Genomic DNA, 23,775 nt, shown 5'->3' with positions numbered 1-23,775 from the left:
TGCGACACCAACCGATGAACCTCGAGATGAACACAGAAATGCAGCAAGGCTCGTTGTAAAATTAGATCATTCAATTACTCGGTGGTTCTAATCGTCTCGCAACAGATTGCAACCCTAAGATACACCGCGATCGAAGATGTAGCTAGTTGAGAACACCGAAAACCATGAGGCATCTCCTAATCCATGTATCACCCTTTCAGGCGACAACGAAAGGCAGCCCGAAAACCGTCAGATTTCATCGGATATGTACCGAGCAAGTTCACCGAACGAAAGAGGAGCTGATCTAGCGAGCCTCGACGAACGTGGACTCCTGGTAGCTATTGTTCGCTTCAATAACAACGGCAGTTCCGTTTGCGCAGACAGAACACGCGATCTCGTTCAGCGAACGGTTGGAAATTTAGTGGTCGAGGCGACGCACAGTGCGGCCGCCTGTGGACAAAACTCCGAAAAACTACTCACATAACGAAAACTCAAGGTCACCGATGTCCTGCTGGACGAAGTGACTTTCACGTCACAAACAGCCATTTCGTGCAAAGAAATCCCGTCTGTTCATAGAACGTTTGAATCGAAACGCAGAACATCCATTGTCGTTAACACTAGATTTACGGATAATAATCTACACTTTATTCTATCGTACCTAGAAAACTACACGGTTGTTCCTATAGTTCGCGGAAATTCGAGTTTCAACAATAGAGAATTATAATGTGTTGCATAATTGCACCGATCGAAATCGACTTAAACCGACACTAAATAATGTTTAACCCTTTGCGAATGTCGACACTTCGACGAGATGAAGTTTTCATATTTGGAAGACTAAGTCGTTGATAAATGATTTAATTACTCGAATAGAAAGAGATCAGCACATTTCTATTGCGCAAGTAATTATATAATTTAGCTTCATCTGTTGAAGTTTTGTACATTTCAGAGAATCTTCGTCCGCAAAGGGTTAAAACACTAAATAATGTTTAATCCTTTGCGGACGAATGTCGACATTTCGATGAGATGAAGTTTTCATATTCGGAAGACTAAGTCGTTGATAAATGATTTAATTACTCGAATAGAAAAAGATCAGCACATTTCTATTGCGCAAGTAATTATATAATTTAGCTTCATCTGTTGAAGTTTTGTATATTTCAGAGAATCTTCGCCCGCGAAGGGTTAAAACATTCAATATCCGTCGAATTCTAGAGTTCCGTAAATCTAGCGTTAAGAAAACTTCATAATATCCCTGTAAGGTAGCAAAAAAACATAACCACCGAATGTTTACTATACTCTACAACTTTCGTCATCATTCGTTTCTATCGCTCATAATTCTCAAGTTTATCGCGTTTCGTCCAGAAAACGGCCGTTCGGCCGCACGCGCGGCGGTCCACGGTGAAAAACCGCAGCGGCGAGATCCAGCGAATTTCGTCGGCCGACGAGAGAGACTGTCTCGATCCGCAGCCTGAGCCGAGCCGTGCAGAGCCGGCCGACGCGGCGCGGTGATCGAAATGCGTCATCGGCTAATTAACCAGCGTCCGCGGCCGTCATTAGCGGAATTATCGGGAGTGGACGAAACGGGCCGGGGCGAACGTCACCGACGCGCGGAAATTGTTATTTATCGTTCGCCGCGCATATTGCCGCCGCGTCTTTATCGCGGCCCGAAGATACCGGGCCGAGAATAATGTGCGCGCAGGCTGAAATCGCGGAAAGGGGAAGAATTGTACGCTGAATGGCGACGAGGAGGGAAGGATTGAATGGAGAAAGAAAGGCTAGAGATGCGTGACGAAGTTCCCTGGTGGCATTGCGAACGGTTGCATCACGCGTAGCGATTAGACTGCGGATCTTTGCGTAAATTCGCGGCTTTATCGAACCGCTCGACGATAGACGCGTGTCGCTTTATTCTCGCTGGTAAACATCTTGCACTAAAAATGTGGGCATCTTGCGAAACACCGAGGTTTACTCTTCGCTTCGAATACTATAGGAGCTTATGAATCGAAGTTGACTCGTACATCTGGAGAGCTGTTAGGAAAAAATAGGCAGCTATGTACGTAGCCTCGTCCCGCGGAATTCCTTCGGGGTTTCCCGCTCGAGCATCAGAAGTCCCCGTTCGAGCGGAACATTCGCCGTATTTGGTCGCGCGAATGTCTTCGTAAACAGTCCTCTTCGCGCGACTGCGAGCTGTTAGATTAGATCTCGGTTACCGATGACTCGAACCTTTCGACGCGTTCCCCCGCTCGGATTCTAGAATATCCGAGCTGTAAGTAAAAGGTCAGCCGAAGATTGTAACGTCAGGTGAGCGAGCCAGCCGAGCCCCCCGGGAGAGCAATCAACGACCCGAAAAGGCGATTCAATTATTACGTCGACTAACACGGAGAACAATTTCGCAGGTGCGCGGGGCATTCGCGAGTCGATGGCGTAATTGGCGCGGATTGTCTCGATTCCTGCTGGGAAAACAGCTGCTTGGCATTGCGGGATGATGATTTTATCGTGAACGGCGCGTGAGTTAGTAGTACATTCGCTCGTCTTTCATTTATTCTGTATTCACCTGATACCACTTATCTTCTTGTCGTCTTTTAGCTTTGCCTCGCATCGGATAAAACTACGAGCACGTGAAGTGGCAGTTCGGGTACCATCGGGATTGAAGGAACCCTTCGAAATTCTTCTTGGCCCAACTACTACGTTCAACATTGGAAAAAAGAGAATTTTACACCGAACTCATTTTACATTGGAAAAGTAATCACCCGAAGATCAAACGGCCGAAGTGAGTAACGCCTGGTACAAAAAGATACGTAAACACTAACATCTGTAAACATTACACGTACTTCCTCTCGAATGCCTTTACAACTACATCACCGAATTCTCGCATTGAAGGTTGACACGCGTCTTCATCAGCATCGAACGAATTCGCCGGGGGAAACGGAGAAAGTCCAAGAGATCATCGATTTCGTTCGCAACGTTCGATTCGAGTTTACCGGACATCGTCGATAGATCTTCCGCGAGATTCCTCGACGCTGTGAAAATCGTGCAGACATCCCAGGCATCCGGTGTAGCACGCGTCGGCCAGCCGACAGTCGATCCGTCCCTGATCGTCAATCCTCATTCAACCGTCCGGCAGCTCGTAAAAGCCGCACACGCGCGCGGATTCACGGTCGTTTCGCCGTTTCGAGCGGATCTCCCACACGCGCGGCCTTTTACGCGGCGATTAAAAACGAAAACGAGCGCGAATGGCTTTAAGCCGGCCGTTTAATCGTTCAATTTCACGCGCGCGACGATAATCGCGTGCGATACCGCGGATAGCGCGTCAGGCGGCGCGCGGCTTATCGCGCGGAACAGCCGGTAGATCGGCCGCGCCTCGCCGAACGATGTTTATGGAAATTTAATGGCGCCTCGTAAATTTGTAACGCGTTATCGGGGTTAAGTGTTCCCTCGGCTTTCTCTGTCGATGCTCGCGAATTACCCCTTCGCCTTGTCGCGTCGAGTCAGAGTCCTCGTTCGAGATTTCGAAATGAATCGGGTGCAATGGGAACGCTTCTTTTCCAGTTGAAGTCGGGTACGCTTTTCTTGTTACCGTTTATTCTCGGTATTCGGCTCGCGTGCCGCACGTCGGTTTATAACGAACGTAGAATTTCTGGTTTTTTGGAGAATCGATAGCGACAAAGTAGGTTTCGCGAGCGTGATCGGTGAAGGAGTTATAGAGGATTGATCCGTTCAGTTGCTTTATACGAATTTACGCGAAGCGACCGTGGTATTTGGTAATTCCGTTGGGAAGTAGCGTGCAAGCGATCGGTTTTTTTCGAATTGTCGAGGGAATCCGTGAGAAGTTCGCGTGGCGGATCGCTGGAAAAGGACGACGAGGCACGGAGGGGAAGAGGGCAGGCTCGATCGAGACGAGAACCCTTGACCCAGATGCCATCCGACAAACAAAATATTCGATAAATATGCGCCAAGGCTCCGGCGTCGCGGAAACTCGTGGCTCGAGCCGATCGGAACACAACCGAACGCCTCGAACGTGTTGATCCGCGCGAGTGTCCTGAATGATAACACTACGACGAAAAGCTCGAGCTGCGAATATTCGGTTTTGGTAGAGTTTCCAGTCTGTAATAGGAACCTGGAGGAAAAACTATCACTCTCGGTTTTTGAGAAATTTAATTGCGAAACGAACATGTCGAACGTTCAATGTCCAATGTTTAAAATTCGAATTTCAAATGATAAACTTCCACTGGAAATTTGAGTGTCAAATTTCGAATTCTAAATTTCAAATTCCAACCTGGAGCGCCATTTCACGTTCTCAATTGAAACCTCCGTTCGTATTCCGTTCATTTCCGAGGTTCATAGACGCATAGGGAACAAACAATTCCAATGAATACCAAAACACGAAAATCATCATCTAAACGAGTTGGAAACACGTCAGCCGACCAGCCGAAACTGCGCAGGACTATAAAAAGACAAATCCTCGAAAGCGGCGCGACAAGTGTACTTGGTCTGGGCGTGTCCGAGGATAAAACGGTCCTTCGTTAAGGCTGCGCCGCGCGCGCCATTTTCCAGTTCTGCAGAGAGACCGGGGATTCCCGGTCGCGGATCGGCATTCCGCGTCTAAAGAAAACTAGAACGGCGCGAGTTAATTGGACCGAGCCCGGCTGATTAGCCGGTGGGATTGAAACGAGAAGGGAGAACACGACCGCTAATTGACCGTGCCGCTTTTCTCGCGGACGAACGACAACGGTTGCATAAATCGGCGTCGGCCGGGAGCGACAGAAAAAAAAAAAGCGCAAGCGGTGACCGGCGCACGAGCGGCCGCGGGGAAACTCCCGAAGAATTTAGGCCTCCGAACCCGTTTGCGCAACCCGCCGTTAATAAGTTTCTAATCAATCATCGGGCTGTCGACGTCCGTGCATTCGTTACACCGGCCGTCACGCGGCATACGGAATGAAAGTGAAACGTATCGATGGCTCGGCCCGGCCGTTTCGAAAGCCCCCCTCCTCCCTCCTCCCTCCGGCCGTCCACCCGTCGAGAGGAAACAATGTTCCTGTCAGGTGGCTGACTAAAGACGTCGGCGGACGACGGGCTGATTGATTTTATTGAGACATCGCGCAACCACGAGGCTGAAGGTTCCCGTCGTCCCCCTCGTCGGAAACCGCGAACAGAATAGAATGCACCTTGACGGTTCAATCTTCGTTGAAGCTCACTTAATTCCTCGGTTGAATCGCATTTTCAAACATCCGTTTCTTTCGGATCGAGTCCTTCGCGAAAACGAAACTTTCCGATTGATTAAAAAGGTCCGCGGTTCAATTGGAGGAGACAATAATAGCTCCGTGGATGATCGTCACAGTTTTTATTCCGTTGCATTCGTACAGTAATTAAAGTGACTCAAGAGGATCGTGAAACCTCGGATCTCTGGCTGTTTGGAACAATCGAACGCGAGAGTAGCTCGGGATAAAAGGATTCCGAGATCTCCGTGTGCCTCGACAATCGCTCGCGTCCGGCCCCCGCCGGGGACTATCACCGAGGCAACGTTATCGCGAGGCGGAAAAGCAGAGTGCTGGGGTTTACCTTTTTCTGGCCGACCGGAGGCGGGCACCGCTGGTACTGGTCGACGATTCCCAGCAGGCAATCGTCGCACTTGCAGTAGAGATTGCTGCTGGACGCGGAGTCGCTCGAGAGGAATGAATTGTAAGTGCTCGCGCTCGTTTGACTGTCCATCGAGTCCGCCCTCCGCAGAAGATGGTTCTTCCTCGCGGCCGCTCCCCGCCTGTCAGCCTCGTTCTCGTCCTCGCGTAGACTCTGCTTCTCGATCTTCGCCAGCAGGATCTGCTCCATCAGGTTCAGCGTCGGCGGCGTCGAGAGCGTCGGCGACGCTGGGCTGGAGTTGGCCATCCTCTTCTCCTGCTCCATTTCTAGACCTCTGGCGAGCCCAACTTAAAGGATTCTTCGGGGACAATTAAATCTCCCAGGTTCCTCTGGTTTCAAGCGTCCTTTTTCCAAGACCATTCGATTGACGCCTAAGTCAGATTCTTCCCGATTTCTCTGAACTCGTTTAGATCTTCAACTTTGAACCGTCTCTTGGCAATCGATAAATTCATCGAAAAATCCTGGAGGACTCTAGCTTCCTTTTCTTCTAGGTATCCTCGAACTTTGAGTCTTCCTCTGATGTTCTAGATCTTCAAAGTCTCCATTGACGTTCGAAAAGCATTCGGTTCGATCATTAAGTTTATAACGTCTAGAAGACGATAAGATGACCACGGTGAACTGAATAACGGAATAGGTGACACTCCTCGGAGTCAGTACTCAACGAAGCAGACCGGAGGCTCTAAGTCACCTGGCTGATGGTTCACGGGGCAACTCGGTTCGATCAGCGTTCCTCTGAACGATCCTGGCGGCGAACTGCGACATTTCAAACGTTCACTCGTGCCTCTGGTCTTCCAGCAACGTTCCTCGGAACACTAACACCCGCATCGAACCCATTGCCGAGTGCCATAGCAAAAACAGCGACCGTGACACTTCGCGGCGGGATCAATTTCTGAGTACTTGCTAATTTACGCGGCGTTCAATTGAGCGCTCGAGGAAACAGCAAAAATCGCGGCCTTCGGGTTGATCTAATAGGTCCAGTTACGAGATTCCTTTTCCTTTCGTATTTCCACAGCTCTTAGGAGTCTACTTCGAGCTCTCGAAGAGATCTAGCCTACCTAGAAATTCGAATGAAAGACTTCCTCCCATTCAACTCGACGACAGACTATCTTCGACGTTCGAGAGACGAACGAAGCGAGGCGTTACCATCATTTCCATTACGAAACTGCACCAAAAATGAGAAATCCAAGATTCGAGCACATCGGAGAGATAGCTAACTCCCTAGCAGAGAGAACGAGACTGACGCCAAGACGTGATTCATTGGAACAGGTGGATCTTAAAAACACGGTGAACTGAAGTTATGCATGCTTCGTAAAAACAGTGCAAGCCTTTTTGCCGCGCCATTGCGTAAAAGCGGACCGTTTCGTTGCCACGCTTGACATATTTTCAGCGTGGTGCATTTCGCATGAATTACACGGAGCGCGTACGTAGCGATCGTGATTCGATTGTCCGAGGCTGGTCGAGGACGCTCGGGTTCACGAATAGTAGTCCCTCGCGCGCGAAAACTGCGCGTCGCGCCGCCGGTGGCGTGTGGACAGGCCCAATTCGCGCGGTCGCCGATGTGCGAAGTCCGGCGTCCTTGGGAGGAAGGAGAGATCCGCGAGGACATGGATCAGCCGGGATCGCCGGTCGTCGAGCCGGGCCCGGCCGCACACTTTTCCTCTACTGACCCGAATTGACCGCTTCCTGTTAACCAGTCGGCCGCGTATTACTCGATCATCTATCGCGTGTGTCACCTATCTGCGCCGCGCAACACGTGCACCGTGAATCGGTGTGAGAATCGACGTGTCCGCGCGGCTAATCCTGGCTGCGATCATCCTAGACACTGCCACCTGGCATCCGACGCCTAGCCGACAACCCCTGCTCCTTTATCGGCTTTACCGGGTGTCGTTGACACTAGAACTACCGAGCATTTAATACGATTAATATGTAATCCGTATAAAAATTGTGACAATAGATTATTGTCGGTTGTTTTAGATATTCATTATAGTATTGAAATGAAACTGTTCAAGATCATTTCAATTACTGAATGCTTTTAAGATATTAATAATTGCGAAACAAACAGATCAAAACCAGTCATTTTGACTGGTACGTAGTTCTAGTGTTAACCTCTTGTTCTACGATTTATTTGCCAATTGTGATCGACACGACTACCTTGCCATTAACAGTAGATTTACGGACGTTTCTATTTCATTCGATTGCTTCTAGAAAACCGCGTGTTTATTTATCGCGAAAATTGTAGCTGCAAAGCTACGGTATTACAATGCGAATTCGCATGATTGCACGAATCAGAGTCGACTTAAATATTTACTGAATGTTTAACAAATTTGTCCGTTAGATCGACGAGTTCCGTAAATCTAGTGTGATGGTTTATCGAAAGCGGAGGAATATTTTAGGTACATGCCTGCTTGCTCTGAAGTGTAATTATTGATAAGATATGAATATCGTTTTCTTTGAGTTCAAAAGGATGGAGTGATGTTTAATCTTGTTGGGTGCTCTTTAAAATCTTTACCACGTGCCTGACACGTTGTTACGAGGCAAGGGGTCAACAATAGATTTATAGGCATTTACAGTTTGTTTTGTTGCTCCTATGGTAACCGATTTAGATCTTGGAAATTGGAGATTTGGACATAGACGAATGTAGCATGTCGATTAGAAAGTGTTAAGTTGATGCATACTGAATTTTGTAAGCGTTATTTGGTAATCGTTCGCGTCGATTTCGATCGATACAATTACGCGGATGATTGGTTACCTTTAAAGGCCTGATTTCTGAGATTCAAATGGACGACCGCCTAGCGTCGAAGATAAGGAAAGGGAGAAATTACCGACGAAGGTGTTGAACGTTAATAATAGACATCCAGACCATTTGCATCCGTTTCATAATGAAGGAAGCGAAATGATTTTCCGAAGACAAATCCGCGTCGCTAATCCGTCTGGCGGCGCAAGGAACAAAAGGTGTCCGATTATATCTCGTCGGAATCCTCCGCTTGCATAATGAACCAGTATCTGATCCTCTCCACGTAATCTATTCACCTGGCGTGCCGATAATTCTACGGCTAATAGCTCCTTTGTCCGAGCGGAAGTTTTCCGATCTCCGATTTTTCATGAAACAATGATACCTCACGCTCGAAACATTCCCCAAAGAAACTGCAAGACGAACGTCACCTTACACAACGCTTGGTAATCATTTTGAGAAGCATCAACGATCGATCTGAATCATTACACAACAGAGACCCTCCGAACATATTCGATATTCACTGGAAAACAAACACGTTCAGAGAATTAGAGGCTAACGTTTCGGAGATACATACTGGCAATCGTTCAACGACCGATCTCGGAAACCAATACACCAAGATTCTTAACGCTAGGTCCATGGACATTTATTATAGTTTACTCTGTTGTTCCTAGACAAGGTTCAAGTTCGTTTAGATCTTGGAAATTAGAGGCTCGACGCAATCAAACGAATAAGTATCCTAATTGTTTACTTTTAAACCTCTCGTCGAGATATCTAAATCGACATAGATATTCACCAAATAATGTTTACAGTATTCGACATCCGTCAAATCGACGCGTTTCGTAAACCCAGCGTAAAGAAAAACCGTTACGCATAAATCAGCACGCTGGGATCACCGTTCCGAAAAGTAATCGGAGCCGAAGGTACAATTGGCGATCGTTCAACAGGCTGTCACAACAAAACGAAGCACCGCGACTTTCACTAAACCTTCGTCGACGATCTACGCGCGGCGATTTATGGTTTCTGCCGTGACCCGTCGAACAATGGCCATTAATATCGAACGAATAACGCGGCTAAGGCCCGCGGGTTTCTATCTGAACGCGAACGACGAGGAGAGAACGATACGCGGCACGCGTTATCGGCGAATCCCATGATTGGGATCATTGCTATCAGCGATTCGGAGGATCAATAGCGCCTGCCCGTAATCTTCGGACCCGACGCAACGGGTAGGAATCGGCTCGATAAATATTCCCGGTCACGAGTCGTTCGTTTAAGTCGCGAAAACGGCGCTGCCGAGCTGGATAAGAAGCGGTGGAAACGCGATTCGCCGTGAAAGGAAGCCGGCTGCCTTTTAGCGGATAACGTACCAGTCTCTGAGGCTGCGTCCTTTGAACGATGCCGCGAAGAGGCGCGCGCAGCGGCTCGCTCCGAGATTGCCAAAGCGTTATTCGAATGGGGAAGTCGCAGAAAAAGTTCGGGCCGATGAATAAAAGATGCAAAGTTTTGCTAGCCATCGTCAGACCGCGGATTTTATACGCTTTTCAGCAATCGCGAACGCGTAATACAGGAAGGACAGCTTTATCGAAGTTTAGCTTGATCGACTTAAGTTTGAATTTCCATGAAAATAGTCCACCGTTGGGAAGTAATACTTAACAGAGTTTAATTGTACGTCGAATAAAGTAGAATGTTTTCTTTTAAATTGTAAAGGGGGCGGGGTCGCGTCTGTAGAAAATACTGGAGATGATTTGGAGTTGTTTCATTGGTCGGAGGTTTGCGTCCCTTCGCCTATCGTCGGCTAGCTTCGCGACGGTGGGCGTGGCGATCGTACAGATCGAAACGGCGACTATTACACGGACGAATATTTCGTTCGCGACAATGATAAACGCCCAAATCGAGTGAATCTTTTGTATTCTTTTATCGGCTGCAAGGTTCAAAACAAGTGCTTATCGGTATCGTTACTATCGCGTTATCAACTGATTTATTGTTGTCAACAATAACACGATACGATTTCTCCGCGGTGACCTTCCACTTCTTATTCCACGAATAAGAAAACAGGTATAGCTCCGAATCGAAAGCGATTGTACATTGAATATTGATGCGCGAAGGTTGACTTCGCAACTGGTAATCGGCCGGACGATTGGAAAACAAATCGGCAGGCCGGAGATTTCGCACGAACCACGTCTATTATATTATTTTCGGTCACGCCGCAGAATGTTTTATTCATAACACGCGCGTGTCATCCCGTGAGCGACGCGAATCGTCTATGACGGGCAGCTAGAACGCGAATTGCGTAGCTCGATCGGCGGCCAACGAGGATACGCTTGGCAAATCTTCAGCGCGCGTCCGCGTTCGCGTTCGCGTTTCGATCGGCAGGCATTCGAAGTTTACGCTTCAACCGGGAGAAAACGTAACCGCGAAAGAATTCCTTTGAACGCTCGTAATGACTTTTTTATGAGGGACAAACGAGCGACGCCCGTCGAGTTTGACAATCGAAATGAACAGCAGCGCAACGACCATTAGAAAGTTACCTAAAAACCTGAACAGTATATAATAGTGAAGCTATTCTAGAAAATGCTGGAAGAACAGAATCTAAACAGTGGACGACCTTCGATCTGCAGAAACTTCAGTCTTCGAATAATTAATGGAAGCAACGGAAGATTAATCAGATTCACAAGTTTCATCGCGGGAACTTCAGGATTCTCGCGCGAGGAATCAACGTATAATCGTTTCAACTTGAACATTAGAAGAATCTGAAATGATTTCTCCACAACGAACATTCCAAAATATCAAAACCCCCCACGAAACGATAGCAATCGTTTAAAGAAAGAAACCAAGGTCTACATTTGCATCGGTGGAACCTACGATTGCCAGAAGATAAATCCTAGAATCTCCGATTTGTTCCAAGGATTTTCGTCGCGGCAACTCTAAAATCCTTCCACGAAGAACCACGTGGCGTCCGATTACTGGAAAAACCCAAGATTCGCCCGATCCGATAACAGAAACCGTAAAAACTCGAAAACAATCTCGAAACCGTCGACGGAACGAAGCATACGGCCGTCCAGGACTTAGGGGATCCAAGGATCTCGCCTAATGTTGCCCCCGAAAAAATAAATATCTCGAAATACCTTGTAGATGAACGCGTCGCGGCCGATATTTCCGTCGAGAATCTCGTCCAGATGGTCGATTCTAAGTAGGCCGAGGGGCCGTTGCTTGCCGCGCTTCATCTTCCGCGTCCGGCGAACGTTCCCCGGGCGTTTTTTCGGCCGGGCTGGGGGCGCAGTCCTCAGGAGCGTATCGGTGTTTAAACTATCGGCTCGCGGAATTGCCATCGGTTACCCAGGAAGACAACGTGTATTATCGGCGGGCAATGTTTGTTGATAAGTGCTCGGCCGGCAACCGTATACTGCGAATCCGCGGCGCGCACGCGACGAGATCCCTTCGCGGAAATCGCAGCGGGATTCTTATCTGATGGCAGCCGCTCGATGACGAGCCGCAACTGCGCATCGCCGATTTCGAACGAGCCTTCACAACTAACCGACTATTCTACTGCGAACACCTGCGCACCCCTGTTAATCTCCTGCCCTGCGATAACGCGTCAGACTCGCGGCGAAGAATTGAAATTTAACGGTGAACAGACACTTTAGCTACCGATCATATTCTTGCGGAGGGAATACAGGTAATTGTCGATTTACAGAGACTGTGCACTAACTTTTGGATAATAAGAAGAATATTGTATATTTTTATATATGTATAAAGTTTTTGGGTATAAGAATAGATCGTTTGACCGGGCGTGGTACGTTTGATGTTAGCAGATATGAATGTCAATTCTTTAGAGTCCAAACTGAATATTATTCTATGATTAAAATATTCAAGTAAAATATCTATGCTCCTTAACTGTTTAATTTATGTGTGATTTCTGTTCAACTTGACGTCAAATAATATCGTCCAGATCTCATCGGACAAAGTTTAATGTTTCCGATGAAAATCTCTCGAGTGCGAAGAGTTAATAATTTCATAAGAAAAAGAGAGTAAATGCAAAGTACATTCAGGTTCGCTGAATTTCGTTTGAGATACTTCACCGCGTGTCTGACTCGATATCGCGAGGCGAGAGATTGAAATCGCACCGCGTTGGTCAGCGAATCAATCACTCCATTGTCGTGTTTTCTTTCTCGATGTTTCGTGTAGATCGACTTGGCGAGTCGCGCTCGATGAAACATCATAATCGAAAAGACTCCTCTTACGGAAGCAAACGATGGTAGCGGGTCAAATTGACTAAAGACTGAGAAACTGCGAAAGAAATCGATTTAGCAATATGCAAACTGAATCATAAGTCGATCGAAATCTCGATACCTGCACCGTTAGAGTTCCTATGGAAAGATTGTTGGAATCATTATTTTTATCACTGTTATTGTTGTAATATTTACAACTAACACGTTGAGTATTGCGCCAGGCCACTTCTGTGAATTTGTCTCCGTTCGTTATTTATGTTTATCAACTTGAAATACTTCCGATCCGTTAAGGATTAACATCGCAAAAATCAATTCCGAAGCGTTCCCAGCGGCGAACGAAAATACACCGAGTCACCGAAATACGTTCTTCCTGGCCATCTTCACCCACACATAACAAACACAAGGCGATAGGCCGTCTTTATATAAAACAACTTCTCCTTCCTCCCCCGAGTTCGCTGGAATTCTATTTTTTCCCGACGCGACACGGCGGATCGAAAGGGGCAGGAATCGCGCGTTGAACTTGCACAGGGTGTCCCACGGCGAAAACGTGACTGTACGCGCAGAGACGAATCGAAAACGCGAAAGGAAGTTGGTTCGTACGCAATACAATCGAATTAACAAATTTCTCGAGCACACGTGCCGTTGAACGGAAATCGGCTGACGCGTCTGTCCGTGATTTACCGTTTCTACTTCCTGCAAATATGAACGCATGTGTATCAAGCCTCAACGCGAGGGAATTTTGCTCGATCTCCTCGACGCGCTTTCTCGCGTAAAACGGACCTTCGTTCACAGGATACCTGGTATATGGATCACGGTAACAGTGTTAATTGCGAGTACTTGTCGGACGTATGTTAAACGTACATTCGAATCTCAAGTACCCTTGGGTTAAAGAAACTTAACGCTTTACCTTCCACAGATTTGTTAATAGATCTCTAAACGCTCGTGTTGTATTTGGAAGATTAACAATCCTCCTCAAGCAATAACTTTTAAGCAAATTACCTCGTCTGTTATACACTATGTTATTACAAGATCCATAGAGAAGTTCATCGATAAATCCTTAATTACGAGCCACAAACAAATCGAAGCAAGATATCGATAGATACTAATCTTCAAGGCTGACATTGAAGAACCGTCCTCGGTTCGGTAAAACTGCAGAAACGAAACCCCAGTCGTTCCAGAGTTAATCCTCGGCGCTTAAAAGATCATCAAACGCGGCAAAGCTCTTAAAAGACAATTAACAACCGGCAGGCAAAGCGTCGATCAGCTCCTTGATCTCTTAGGAACATGTTCCGTTCGTTACCGAGCCACCAGCTACCGCGCGAACTTTTCCGCGATTTTTCCCAGCGACACCGCCGAACGGAAAATCGGGTCGGCTAGGTAATCCCGCGGACGTGAACCGCCGCGTTCGCGGACCGGCGATGATAACGAGGCCCGCGTGCACGAGCGAGCAGCCTGGCTGACAGTGACTGACCGAATCCCCTAGAAAACGGCGCCGCGAACGGAGACACTGCCGAGAGACTAACACCACCGTTTGTCGCCGGTCCTCCGCTTGCCGGGCTGTTACCACATCGAGAACTCCGGCTAGACTGGAGGATGCCTCGAGCTTGAACTTTCAGGCTCCTTCGACGGAGCGGAATAATGGAGCATTTGAAAGTAAAAGCCTGTCTCTCCGCCGTGTCTAGCCCGCGATTCGCGGCTCTAGAAACGGTCAGTCGCGGAGCGGACTCGCTGGACGACGGTTCATGTTCTGCGAGGATAAAAGCGTACAGAGAAATGAATGGAGTCGCGTAGATGATGATTCTACGGGTAGAAATAAGTTGACAGAAAGGAACAAATCTGTTTCGCCTCGTTCGCGAGGAAGCCGATTTGGAAAGTTTGTTCAGAGCGTGTGGTATACACAAATGGAATAGGTAAACGATAAGCGGACTATTAACAGATGTTCAACAGATTTTCCAAGGCGATTATTTCGGGAATGAAGGCTCGAAGATAAATTGTTCTACGTTCTCCAGTTAGCTTTCTTTAGATGTAGAATTATTCCTTCGCCGCCTGTTACATCCCTTGCAAGGGTAACAAATGGAAAAAGAATCGATTACAGCGAAACCCTGGTTCGATAGGAACAAGTCAGGCGTCGTCTATCCTAAGAATAAAATTCGGTTCATTCGTAGTACGCACAGTGTGAATGCAACGTGAGTCATAAGTTTATCAGCCAGTATGCAGGTGTGTTGAAATGTTTGCGAGCGATCAACTGCGATGAAGGAAGCAACAGAGAAGCTATTCTCGCTATTTGAATAAAATAATCGCTCGGCTTAGCGGGATGATGGATCGACCGATCATGACTCAACTTAGTAATCAACTGAGAAGAATCGAGAGCCTCGTGCATCGGTAACGGAATCGGAGACCTTCGCGTTCACGTCCGCCGCGGGATCGCCGGTTACTTAATCCTTCCTGCCGCGTTTTTTCCAATTATCCGAGCCGAAATCGCGCGCTGTCGGTCACGCTAGACCGGCGCCTATGCAACGCGCAAATCCGGCTCGCAAGCTCGACAATTCCATGCTCGCGGGGAGGAAAGGAGCAACCGGTGACGTCAAACAATTGTAGAATTTACGACGGTGTTTATGAGCTGTGGTTCTTGCCAGGTGATAGCCGCGCTACGTCAGAGACGCTGGCTATTGAAACGCGTCGTCCCCTGTGTCTGGGAGATAAAGGAAACCGGTGAATACCCTTTTCTTCCGCGCCTCTATTCAGCGACTCGTACCGCCGTTTTTCGCAACACAAATTTTCCGCGGAGAATAAAGGGGAGACGGGTTTCCGCGACGGGAGAAAAACAACGAGCCGAGCGCGGTCGCTGTGCGTTTCGCGAGCGCGTACGTCAGTCGAACCCACGCGAAGAATGCACAAAGCGAACGCGCACGTGCGCGTCGGGTTTGTAAACACGTTGCATCCATCCGTATGGAAAATGAGTATGCAGATAGGGCGGGGTACGTAAGCACACTATCGATCATAAGTATTTACGTGCACGGTGAAATCTAATCGACGGTTACGCTTTAATTAACGTTACGATCGTATGTTCGTCATGCGTAGGACGTTGATCATTTGTTTTCATTTAACTGTAATCAACGAAAGTTTCGTTTTCACACGACACGACGTCTGATACTGTTTTCAATGGTCTCGCGTATGATTATATTTTTAAAACTGTTAAGTATAAGTTGAATAACAATTAAAAGGTTTGATCAAGATAGCTGTGCAGTTAATACCTTTTGGAAAAATCGTAAATGCTCGGATGCTTATGGGCGTTAGTGTATGTAGTACGCACAAAGGAAAGACATGCACAATAGATTCCTTCGTTTGCCGCATTGTTGCACGTGAGACTCGTTTCGAAAGCGACAATGTATCTCCGCTTCTTTCCCGTATTATATATGTCTCTTCTTTTAGGAAACTTTTTAGTGATCCCTCGATATCGAATTGTTTTGTTTACTGAAACGTTTAAGAATAGTTCTTAGGTAAAATTAGAGACTTCGAAGAGAAAGAGAAAGAGAGAGAGAGAGAGAAAAAGAGATATAAACACACCGCGGATAAAGCTAAACCGAGTATAGTCTCGTTCCCATTTTCATTAAGCGTCCCTAAATACCAACGCGAATTCCGTATTCGTCGTATGAACGGTTCGTTTGTTCACGAACTGGAGCACAAGCGTGACGTTGCGTAAGATAAATTAGCCGCGTGTTCAGCGCGCGGCTAACGAGAACGTGTTGGTGGTGTCGCGCTAAACATAGCTTTTTCCTTCGGTGTAACATTGAAATATTTATACACCTGCAATAGGAATACGTCAGAACGCCGGACACCGGACCGTTCAATGGATTTATGGAAATGTTATTTATCTTCTTCGCCGCTCTTTTTACGAAGTCTTTCCCCTTGAAATAGTTGCGGACTCGTTACTGCGGTGAAAGATATAACTGAATATTGCCAATGAGTTAAGTTTCTGCGATTCATGCGAAGACGTACTCGATGTGATTGACGTTTCCTTCTTTTTTTGCGTTTTACCTAACGAGAAAGCGATAATATCAATGATGCACTTACTCTAGGCTTCGGATGATGCTGATCAGTCACGTCGGACTCGTCACCGCTAAGGCTGGAGGTTGAACAGTCAGAGATCTTTCGTGACGGCGGAATGTTCAGAAATTCGATCTTCGCTTTTTCTTGTAACTCTTGAGAATTTTCTTGAGTATATTGCAGCAACTGAGAGTCCAGCTTGGAGTAATAGGAAGTGGTTGAATCCAGACAGGAGTTCCGTCTGTTCCCAGCTTCATTATAATTTCTAAATAAATTTTCTAATATTAGGTACAGCTAATCTGAAGTAATCTGATGTTTAGCTGGCATAATATGAAAACAGATACCTTGTGGCGGTAGCATTCATAGAATCAAGGCACAGACAACATGAGTCCGAATGTCTTCTACTGCGACAAACTCTTAAGAACTGATTATCTAATGATTCTCGAATCTCATCACAGTCCAGACACGAGCAGCTGCTCGCTTGACTCGGTGTTCCACTGGTTCCCTCATATTTCTCAAGCTCTAGGTCATTTCTTTCGAGCCTTTCGTCAAGATAAGAGTAATCTGAGTAGTCACTGACAACCACGCTTGGTGTTCTCCAATATCTGGGTCTTCCTTCATTGTGCTCTGTCTCGCTTCCTTCCACCACATTTGTACTATCCCACCCTGGAAATGATTTTATTTTTATACTTAACGGTACACATTAAATGTTTAAGAATAGATTTCATTGAGGACTCTAATAAATCAATCAAAATTTATAACTTTCAAACATACCAAGAGAATCATTAAAGTTTTTAATCAAATTATTGTTTAAATTCAATAAAATTCAAACCGTGCTACAGACAATACTATCTTAAATCATTTGTAGAAATAAATTTCATAAAAATACCAAAAATAATTACAGAAATGATAGAAATTTTAACCAATAAATTCATTTTTTTCTTCCAAAAACCAGTCATCTGAACTGTATATCATCAAACATTTCAAATATTACACTTACAGTAACCCAAGCAAAAACCCTCAGACAAAATTTCAAAAACTCGCTACGCAAATGAAAAACGAATTAAAAGTAGGAGCATGAGGAACGATGACGTCCACGACACAGCACGCGTGGGTCAGAGAAGAAACGTGTTTTGAACGGTCGTTCCCTCCCTCCCCCCTCCCCACTCGCGTCGCGGACAAAAGCAACCGGTGTCACGATATGTACGTGTATGTATATATATATATATATATATCATCCCCCTTACCTTTGATTTGATCCTCGTCGCTCAAGACCGCGCTGTCGGAACTACAACATCTAGTGACCTGCAATTTGTGCCGTTTCAGCTGGTGCGTGGTAGTTAGCGAGGCTAAGTCCTCGTCGCTGGCCGCCGCCGAGTCGAGGCTCCAGCAGCGGGCGACGGAGCCCCTCCTACGTTCAGGGTCCGCCTCGATACCCTCGTCGCTCTGCGGGCTTTTGCTCAGGGACCGTACTATCGGCATTCTGACTGTGTCAAACTCGTCGTATGTTTCGTTCGCCTCGATCGGGTCGATCGCCGTCGTCTCTTCAGCAGTGGTCTGTTGCTTCTTCGATCTCATCGCGTGCCCGGCCTCGTCGCCGGCTTCTCTCTCACCGAACAGCCGTTCGAGGCTGTGCACCAGCTCGCATACCGACGAACCACCCTCGCTCCCGGCTACGTACTGATTCTCCACGATACCGACACGCCGTTTCCGGGAGATCTGACCGGCCGAGACGTCGTTCCGTTTCCACGACGATTCCGCCGCGCCGATCGGCTGCTCCCGCTCGGGCCCGTGCTCTTCCCGTGACAGCTGTTTCGACTGTTGCCGCCGTCTCAGCGCCGTGTAACCCTCGTCGTCACGTCGGCCGCGTTTCCGTGAGGATTCCCATCGTCCTCTCCGCACTAGGTCGCCAGACGTTCGATTTGAAATACGGGAGACGCATCGCGCACTGTGCCTGAACCAATCACGGCCGCGGCGTCGACGCTGGTGAAACGGGTCGCCATATTGAATTCCGTAAACCACGCGGGAGCTAGACGGAAAACGTACGTCGATCATCTGACCTGGTTTCGACGATCGGCTACGAACTGGCTTGGAAGGATTTTTCTCGCGATTCTCCGGGGTATCTTCGCTTTTCTTGCCTTTCCTCTCGTTTGACAGGCATCTGGCCACGGTCGGGCAATTTTCGTCCTCGTCCGCTACGTTGACGGTCTTCGAGAAGTTCACCCTCTTTTCGACCGGGTCCTTCTTCCCGGTGGGATCGTCCCGCGCCTGATTCGCGATGACAATGTTGCTCGACAGGGACGCACGGCTGGAACGAGACGAAATGTGATTCGAAATCGCGATTCGAATACATTTCGATTGATGTATGATAATGATGCCTATGTGTTTACTATCGTGCCCCACTTTAGAGAGACCCGTAGACCTTACGGAACGCTTGAATGCGACCGTTGTTCCGCTGTCTGAATATAAACTTGGATTTTTAAGTGGTATAGAAGTGGATTCATTGAAATACATTTGTTTTTTCTTCGAAATTCAATTAATCACTTGACGGTTCAAGCTGTTTCCAGGGGGAAATTCGTACCGCAAGTACATTGCCTCGAGCGTGTCGATTTAGCTGTCGGGCGCAAAAATGACTGATGAATAAGAAACAATCAAAACAATGTATGTACGTAACTCTTCGTATATTAATAGTACCGTGACTATAAAAAAGTGTTTTGTCGATTAATGTGTTTCATTTCTTCGTGTACGTCAAAGTCCCCCCTTCCAAAAAAGCGCTTATTCAACGGCTGAATGGCTTTATGGCAATACGCATGTACCAGACGACATAAATTTTTCTAATACCGCCGCAGTCATTACGTGCTCTTATCTAATCTCGGAATAATACTATTACACGCCTCACCGTTCCCCATACGAAACGGTCATCACATATTCTCTTTAGTCTTTTATCTGCTCTACGTCATAATCTAAAATTACAGCTAAAATAACGATATTAAATCGTAACAATAGTACAATTCGTGGGGACTTTCGATCGTCTTCGTTATACTATTCATAGAAAAGCATTCGACCACAGAAACTAAGCATCCGTCATAAAAATTGCATGATAAAATTATTTATTCAATATTTTTTGTATTTAACATTTATATACAAATAATTGACCACTTTTTGGTCGAGTACTTTCTGTCGGAAACAGTGCCCAAAGCCACCTTCCTTACAAATAGCAGATTCGAAAATCCACAGTTTTTTTAGGTAGCCAGCTTATGTTGCCGGTTCGTTTTTAGTTAAAAGAATTATTTTTCGCGAAATCTACGGTCCGAGCGAGAGTCAAGGACCGAGTATCCGGGTCGAAGAAATGGGAAGGGAAAGATGTATGGAAGAGGTATGCCAGGGTTGCTCCTTGCTCCTGCAATTGACGTCACAAGTGCGTCATCGGAGGCAAAGAAACAAGAAAGTGCGATTGAATGATCGCGCGGCGGTTGCAGGCGACCGCGTACCACTGCTCCCGTGTATCGTTGCTTCTTTCTCGTTCTCGACAAACGGTCCATTATCTCGTCAGTTCAAGTGCCCCTTGGCCACTTGAGCCTATCTGTGCTGCGACCGTTCGTTCGTTCGTACGTTCGTTCGGTCGTTCGGCTGTTTCATTGTACGAAATAGCCGTGTAGCGCAACGAGCGGAATTACGAAGATTTTTTTCCATCTGTCCTCTCCTCTTTTTATATATCACCCACGCATCGCTTTCCATTGGCAAGGGAACCATTCCTGATTGCACTCGACCTAGCATTACGGCAACGCCGAGATAAGATTGCGAAACAGGAGGCTCGTTGTCGGTTCTTTTTTTTTTCCTTTTTTTTCATGACTAGGAGGAAACGAGTCGTGACGCGTAAATAGAACGTTGTCTCTACGCGAATTCGACAAAAATCTATGACAGGGGTCCCACGATTCAACTGGTGGCGACCCCCTTTGGCAGCTCAGAAATTTATTTGGGGTTCGTTCGAAGATGAATCGATAAAAAAGTTTTCCTGTTCATAAATAATGCATATGTTTGTTGAAACTGCTTTGAATTTTGCTTCCATTTATATTTCAGATTTATAAGAGTTCGAGAGACGCGAGAACGTCGAGATGGGAAGTTCGATACGAAACAAGGACGTAATTGGAAATAACCGTGTTGAAATATTCTATGATTACGTCTTAGATTTCGCAAAGGGAGATAAGAATGTTCGAAAATAATTGCGGATATGTTCGCGATAGAACCGGATGTCTCTTAGGTTTTTTGATGTTAGATGAGTACAGGGGAGACATTCAACGAAAAACTTAGAATGATTCCGTGACCCTTCGGTTTGGGACTTCAAAGATGATTTGCATGAAGGAAAGCTAGACGAGGCTATATAGCCAGACTCATATTTGTGACGAAATCGGGTCAATGTCAGCCCAAGGCTAATGACTCGTTCGTGTTCCAGATAAGCAATAACAAATTGTACAATTACAGTAAATATCAGGTGGCCGACGTTTCATAAATGACTTGAAAAAAATTTGTATTTATTGATGGTAATTATTAATCAATGTCCATAAGGTCGAATGATATTTTAATAGCAATTTAAGTTTCCAACGAAAATGATTAATGGTTGCCGATTGCAATTTTAGATACCGCGGTGAAGAATGTCGTCGAAACGAATATCGTCTGTACATTGAATATCGTCAAAAATGCGTAGTGTTGCCGACGTGCAGGAAAAAAAAATGAAGAAATGATGTTTTCGATTTTACGTTGCATCTCTTACCTGTCCATTCCGATGTTGTATTCTGCATTTTATTCTGGACCGATAACATGAGAACGATTTTAAATAGATAATAAATTTGGGGTGCAAGAGTAATAATGAAGTTTCGATAAAGAAATGTTTTGAAAATTATTCAATGTTAACAAGTAACACGTCGACGACACGGATACGACTACCAGATTCTTGTATTTGGAATTTAAGGAATTCAACCGGACGTCCTCGACGTTCATTATCGCTCGCAATCTCCACGGGTGTTAATTTTCGATCATGGTAACTGAAAGGAGCAATGCGTGCGATGATTGTACGTCAATCGTAGCTGATGGCTGACTGAACTCGAGATTTGAACTTGACCACTCCGCGGTGACCACCTATACACGAGTTCCTGTCTAAAAGGGGGGGATCGATTGCATTGAAATCAGTTCTCCCAGAAGGAAGGTTTACACCTACGATTGACGCAAAACTTGTAATTATGATACCACCTAAACCGCTAGGTTTCATATGATTCCATAACCGCATTATTTAGTTTCTCCTTGTGATCAAGGAAATTTAGTTAGACACTATGCATCTCGTTGTACACGCTACTGTTTTGATAAAATCATACACAACACGTTGTTCTAACAATAAACAGAATTAAATGTTCTTAGTTATTTTTTTATATTTTTATTTTAAAAAAATCAGTCTTCTATATAATCTTTTCTATCGGACTTCGTACAAACTGATATCACAATGTTCATTGGGATCTAACACTAAAGATCCAAATACTTGAGGCTCTTGTATAAACCTATCCAATTGACAGGGTTTTAACCACTTCTTTACCAATATTCCTGTGTTTAGAGTCTTAAAAGTTGTTTCAACAGCTGGTCTGGTAATAAGAATTGTTCCTTTTTGAATGTTGGCTTTTAAAAATTTCCAGATTTCAACATGTACAGATTCTGGAACATAAAATTCGAATGGGTTGTTCATAATAATGATATTACTTCTTTGTACAATGTCTGGGCATTCCTCGATTCTCTTATTTATAATTTCTATACGATCATTCATTTTGTATTTATGTATTATATTAGACTGTAATGTGCAGAGATCTTTATTCATTTCAACACCAATAATTTTTTGTGCTGATGAGAATATATGTGCCTGAAAATTAATTTAAAAATAATTATATACATTTATGTTAATGATATTAAAATCTTAATATTTACCCCGTACAAAACAGCACCCAATCTAGATCCTATATCGAGTACAGTTTTTCCCTCTAACGATGGTAAAATAATAGAGAATACATAGATCATAGTAGAAACTGACATAGAATGTGATATAATATCTAAAACAAAGTTGCTGCATTACTTTAATAAAGTTGTCGCATAATTAAGAAAAGAAGCTCAACAAGTATTTTCTTACTGTATAGTTTCACATTTGTAGATCCACATTTGGCACAATACTGACTATCTAATTTCCCTTCTTCAATTAACTCAACAACTTCATTATTGTCATAAAGAAATGCATCGAAATGCTTTGTTGACATAGCATCACAATCCGAATTCTATACATTTATCGAACCATTAACATATTCTGTATCTGTTAATAGGTTACAAGTATAATACAAAATTATAACTCTGTATAATATCGAACAACAAACCTGTCCAATTGTTGGTGGCACAATGTTTTCTGATGGCAGTATACCATCAAAGGGTACCCTGTTCCTGATGTCAATAACAATTTGTCTTATATTTCTTAATTGTTCTTCTTGTGTGTTATGCTCATTAGGGCAACCATCTATAAAACATTGTTTGCTCATTTAGCTTTTTACCTTATAGATATAAAATGTTATAAATTAATATTTTAAATGTAAATTTTAAATGTTATGTACCTATAAACCTTTGTGAAAGTGATCGAACTTTTACTTCTTCAGGTCTCCAACTATCAGCAATAAATGACAAAAATATCTGCTGGTCCGTTTCATTCAAGGAACGCATAATGTCTGTAAATGCCTTTATAGCTGTCTTAACGGACATTTTATCACTTTTAACAGTTGCAGCCATCTTTTAATACCTTTATTAAACAATTAAAAGGTTTACTTAACTTATAACGAGGTATTTACATAATATTATGCTATAGATGATGTACCGGACGATCAAATAGTTAACCGAAATATGATCTCTCCTGAGTCATAACAGTCAATGATGTATAAATATACGATGATATAAATATATAAACAATATATATATATATATATATATATATATATATTTTACTTTGTGTAAACTTCAAACAAGTATTTACTATACATTAACAATTACCGATACTGATATTTTTAATTGATGTTTGATTTGTTTACGAATGGTGGTAACGATCAAAACGGCACGTGACGCTATCTACGGTAAAAAGTTGAA

The 23,775-nt window shown here is 45.1% G+C and overlaps 2 protein-coding genes across 15 annotated transcripts in view; both read right to left on the bottom strand.

The window, feature by feature from the left end:
* Nucleotides 1-21,739, bottom strand: part of IP3K2 (Inositol 1,4,5-triphosphate kinase 2) — a 29,177-nt gene extending 7,438 nt beyond the window's left edge. The window contains exons 1-7 of one of the 12 annotated variants that reach the window (XR_012998398.1): nt 21,389-21,739; nt 17,865-18,925; nt 16,962-17,283; nt 16,645-16,882; nt 16,138-16,377; nt 15,825-16,044; nt 5,871-6,363 (exon numbers count right to left, since the gene is read on the bottom strand). Coding sequence is in view for 10 of the 12 variants with exons in the window: in XM_076366749.1 (XP_076222864.1) it covers nt 16,303-16,377; nt 16,645-16,882; nt 16,962-17,283; nt 17,865-18,925; nt 21,389-21,396 (1,704 nt within the window). In the remaining 2 variants the exon portion in view is untranslated. The other 11 variants (XR_012998399.1, XM_076366751.1, XM_076366750.1 and 8 more) reach the window with 11 other exon arrangements.
* A 276-nt stretch (nt 21,740-22,015) lies between these two features.
* On the bottom strand, nt 22,016-23,767 carry LOC116435118 (uncharacterized). Of its 3 annotated transcripts, none has more exons than XM_031994349.2 (6): nt 23,683-23,767; nt 23,253-23,434; nt 23,022-23,158; nt 22,784-22,925; nt 22,585-22,706; nt 22,016-22,519 (listed from the first exon to the last, which is right to left on the bottom strand). In XM_031994349.2, the coding sequence occupies exons 2-6, from the start codon at nt 23,422-23,424 to the stop codon at nt 22,082-22,084; spliced, it is 1,011 nt and encodes a 336-aa protein (XP_031850209.1). In that variant the 5' UTR covers nt 23,425-23,434; nt 23,683-23,767; the 3' UTR covers nt 22,016-22,081. The 3 variants fall into 3 exon arrangements, with proteins under 3 accessions (XP_031850209.1, XP_031850208.1, XP_031850207.1); XM_031994348.2 differs by lacking the exon at nt 23,683-23,767 and adding an exon at nt 23,510-23,676; XM_031994347.2 differs by lacking the exon at nt 23,683-23,767 and having other exon boundaries at nt 23,253-23,676.
* Nucleotides 23,768-23,775: the final 8 nt, after the last annotated feature.

This window comes from Nomia melanderi, chromosome 4 (assembly GCF_051020985.1).
Source record: "Nomia melanderi isolate GNS246 chromosome 4, iyNomMela1, whole genome shotgun sequence".
In the NCBI taxonomy this organism is placed as follows: Eukaryota; Metazoa; Arthropoda; class Insecta; order Hymenoptera; family Halictidae; genus Nomia; species Nomia melanderi.
This window is presented reverse-complemented; position numbering and strand designations above follow the sequence as displayed.

Coding starts and splice junctions, on each gene's coding strand:
- LOC116435118 (XM_031994349.2), bottom strand. CDS start 23,424: ATGGCTGCAACTGTTAAAAGTGATAAAATGTCCGTTAAGACAGCTATA. Junction 22,926..23,021: donor TGCCACCAACAATTGGACAG/GTTTGTTGTTCG, acceptor ATAAATGTATAG/AATTCGGATTGTGATGCTAT. Junction 22,520..22,584: donor TGGGTGCTGTTTTGTACGGG/GTAAATATTAAG, acceptor ATTAATTTTCAG/GCACATATATTCTCATCAGC.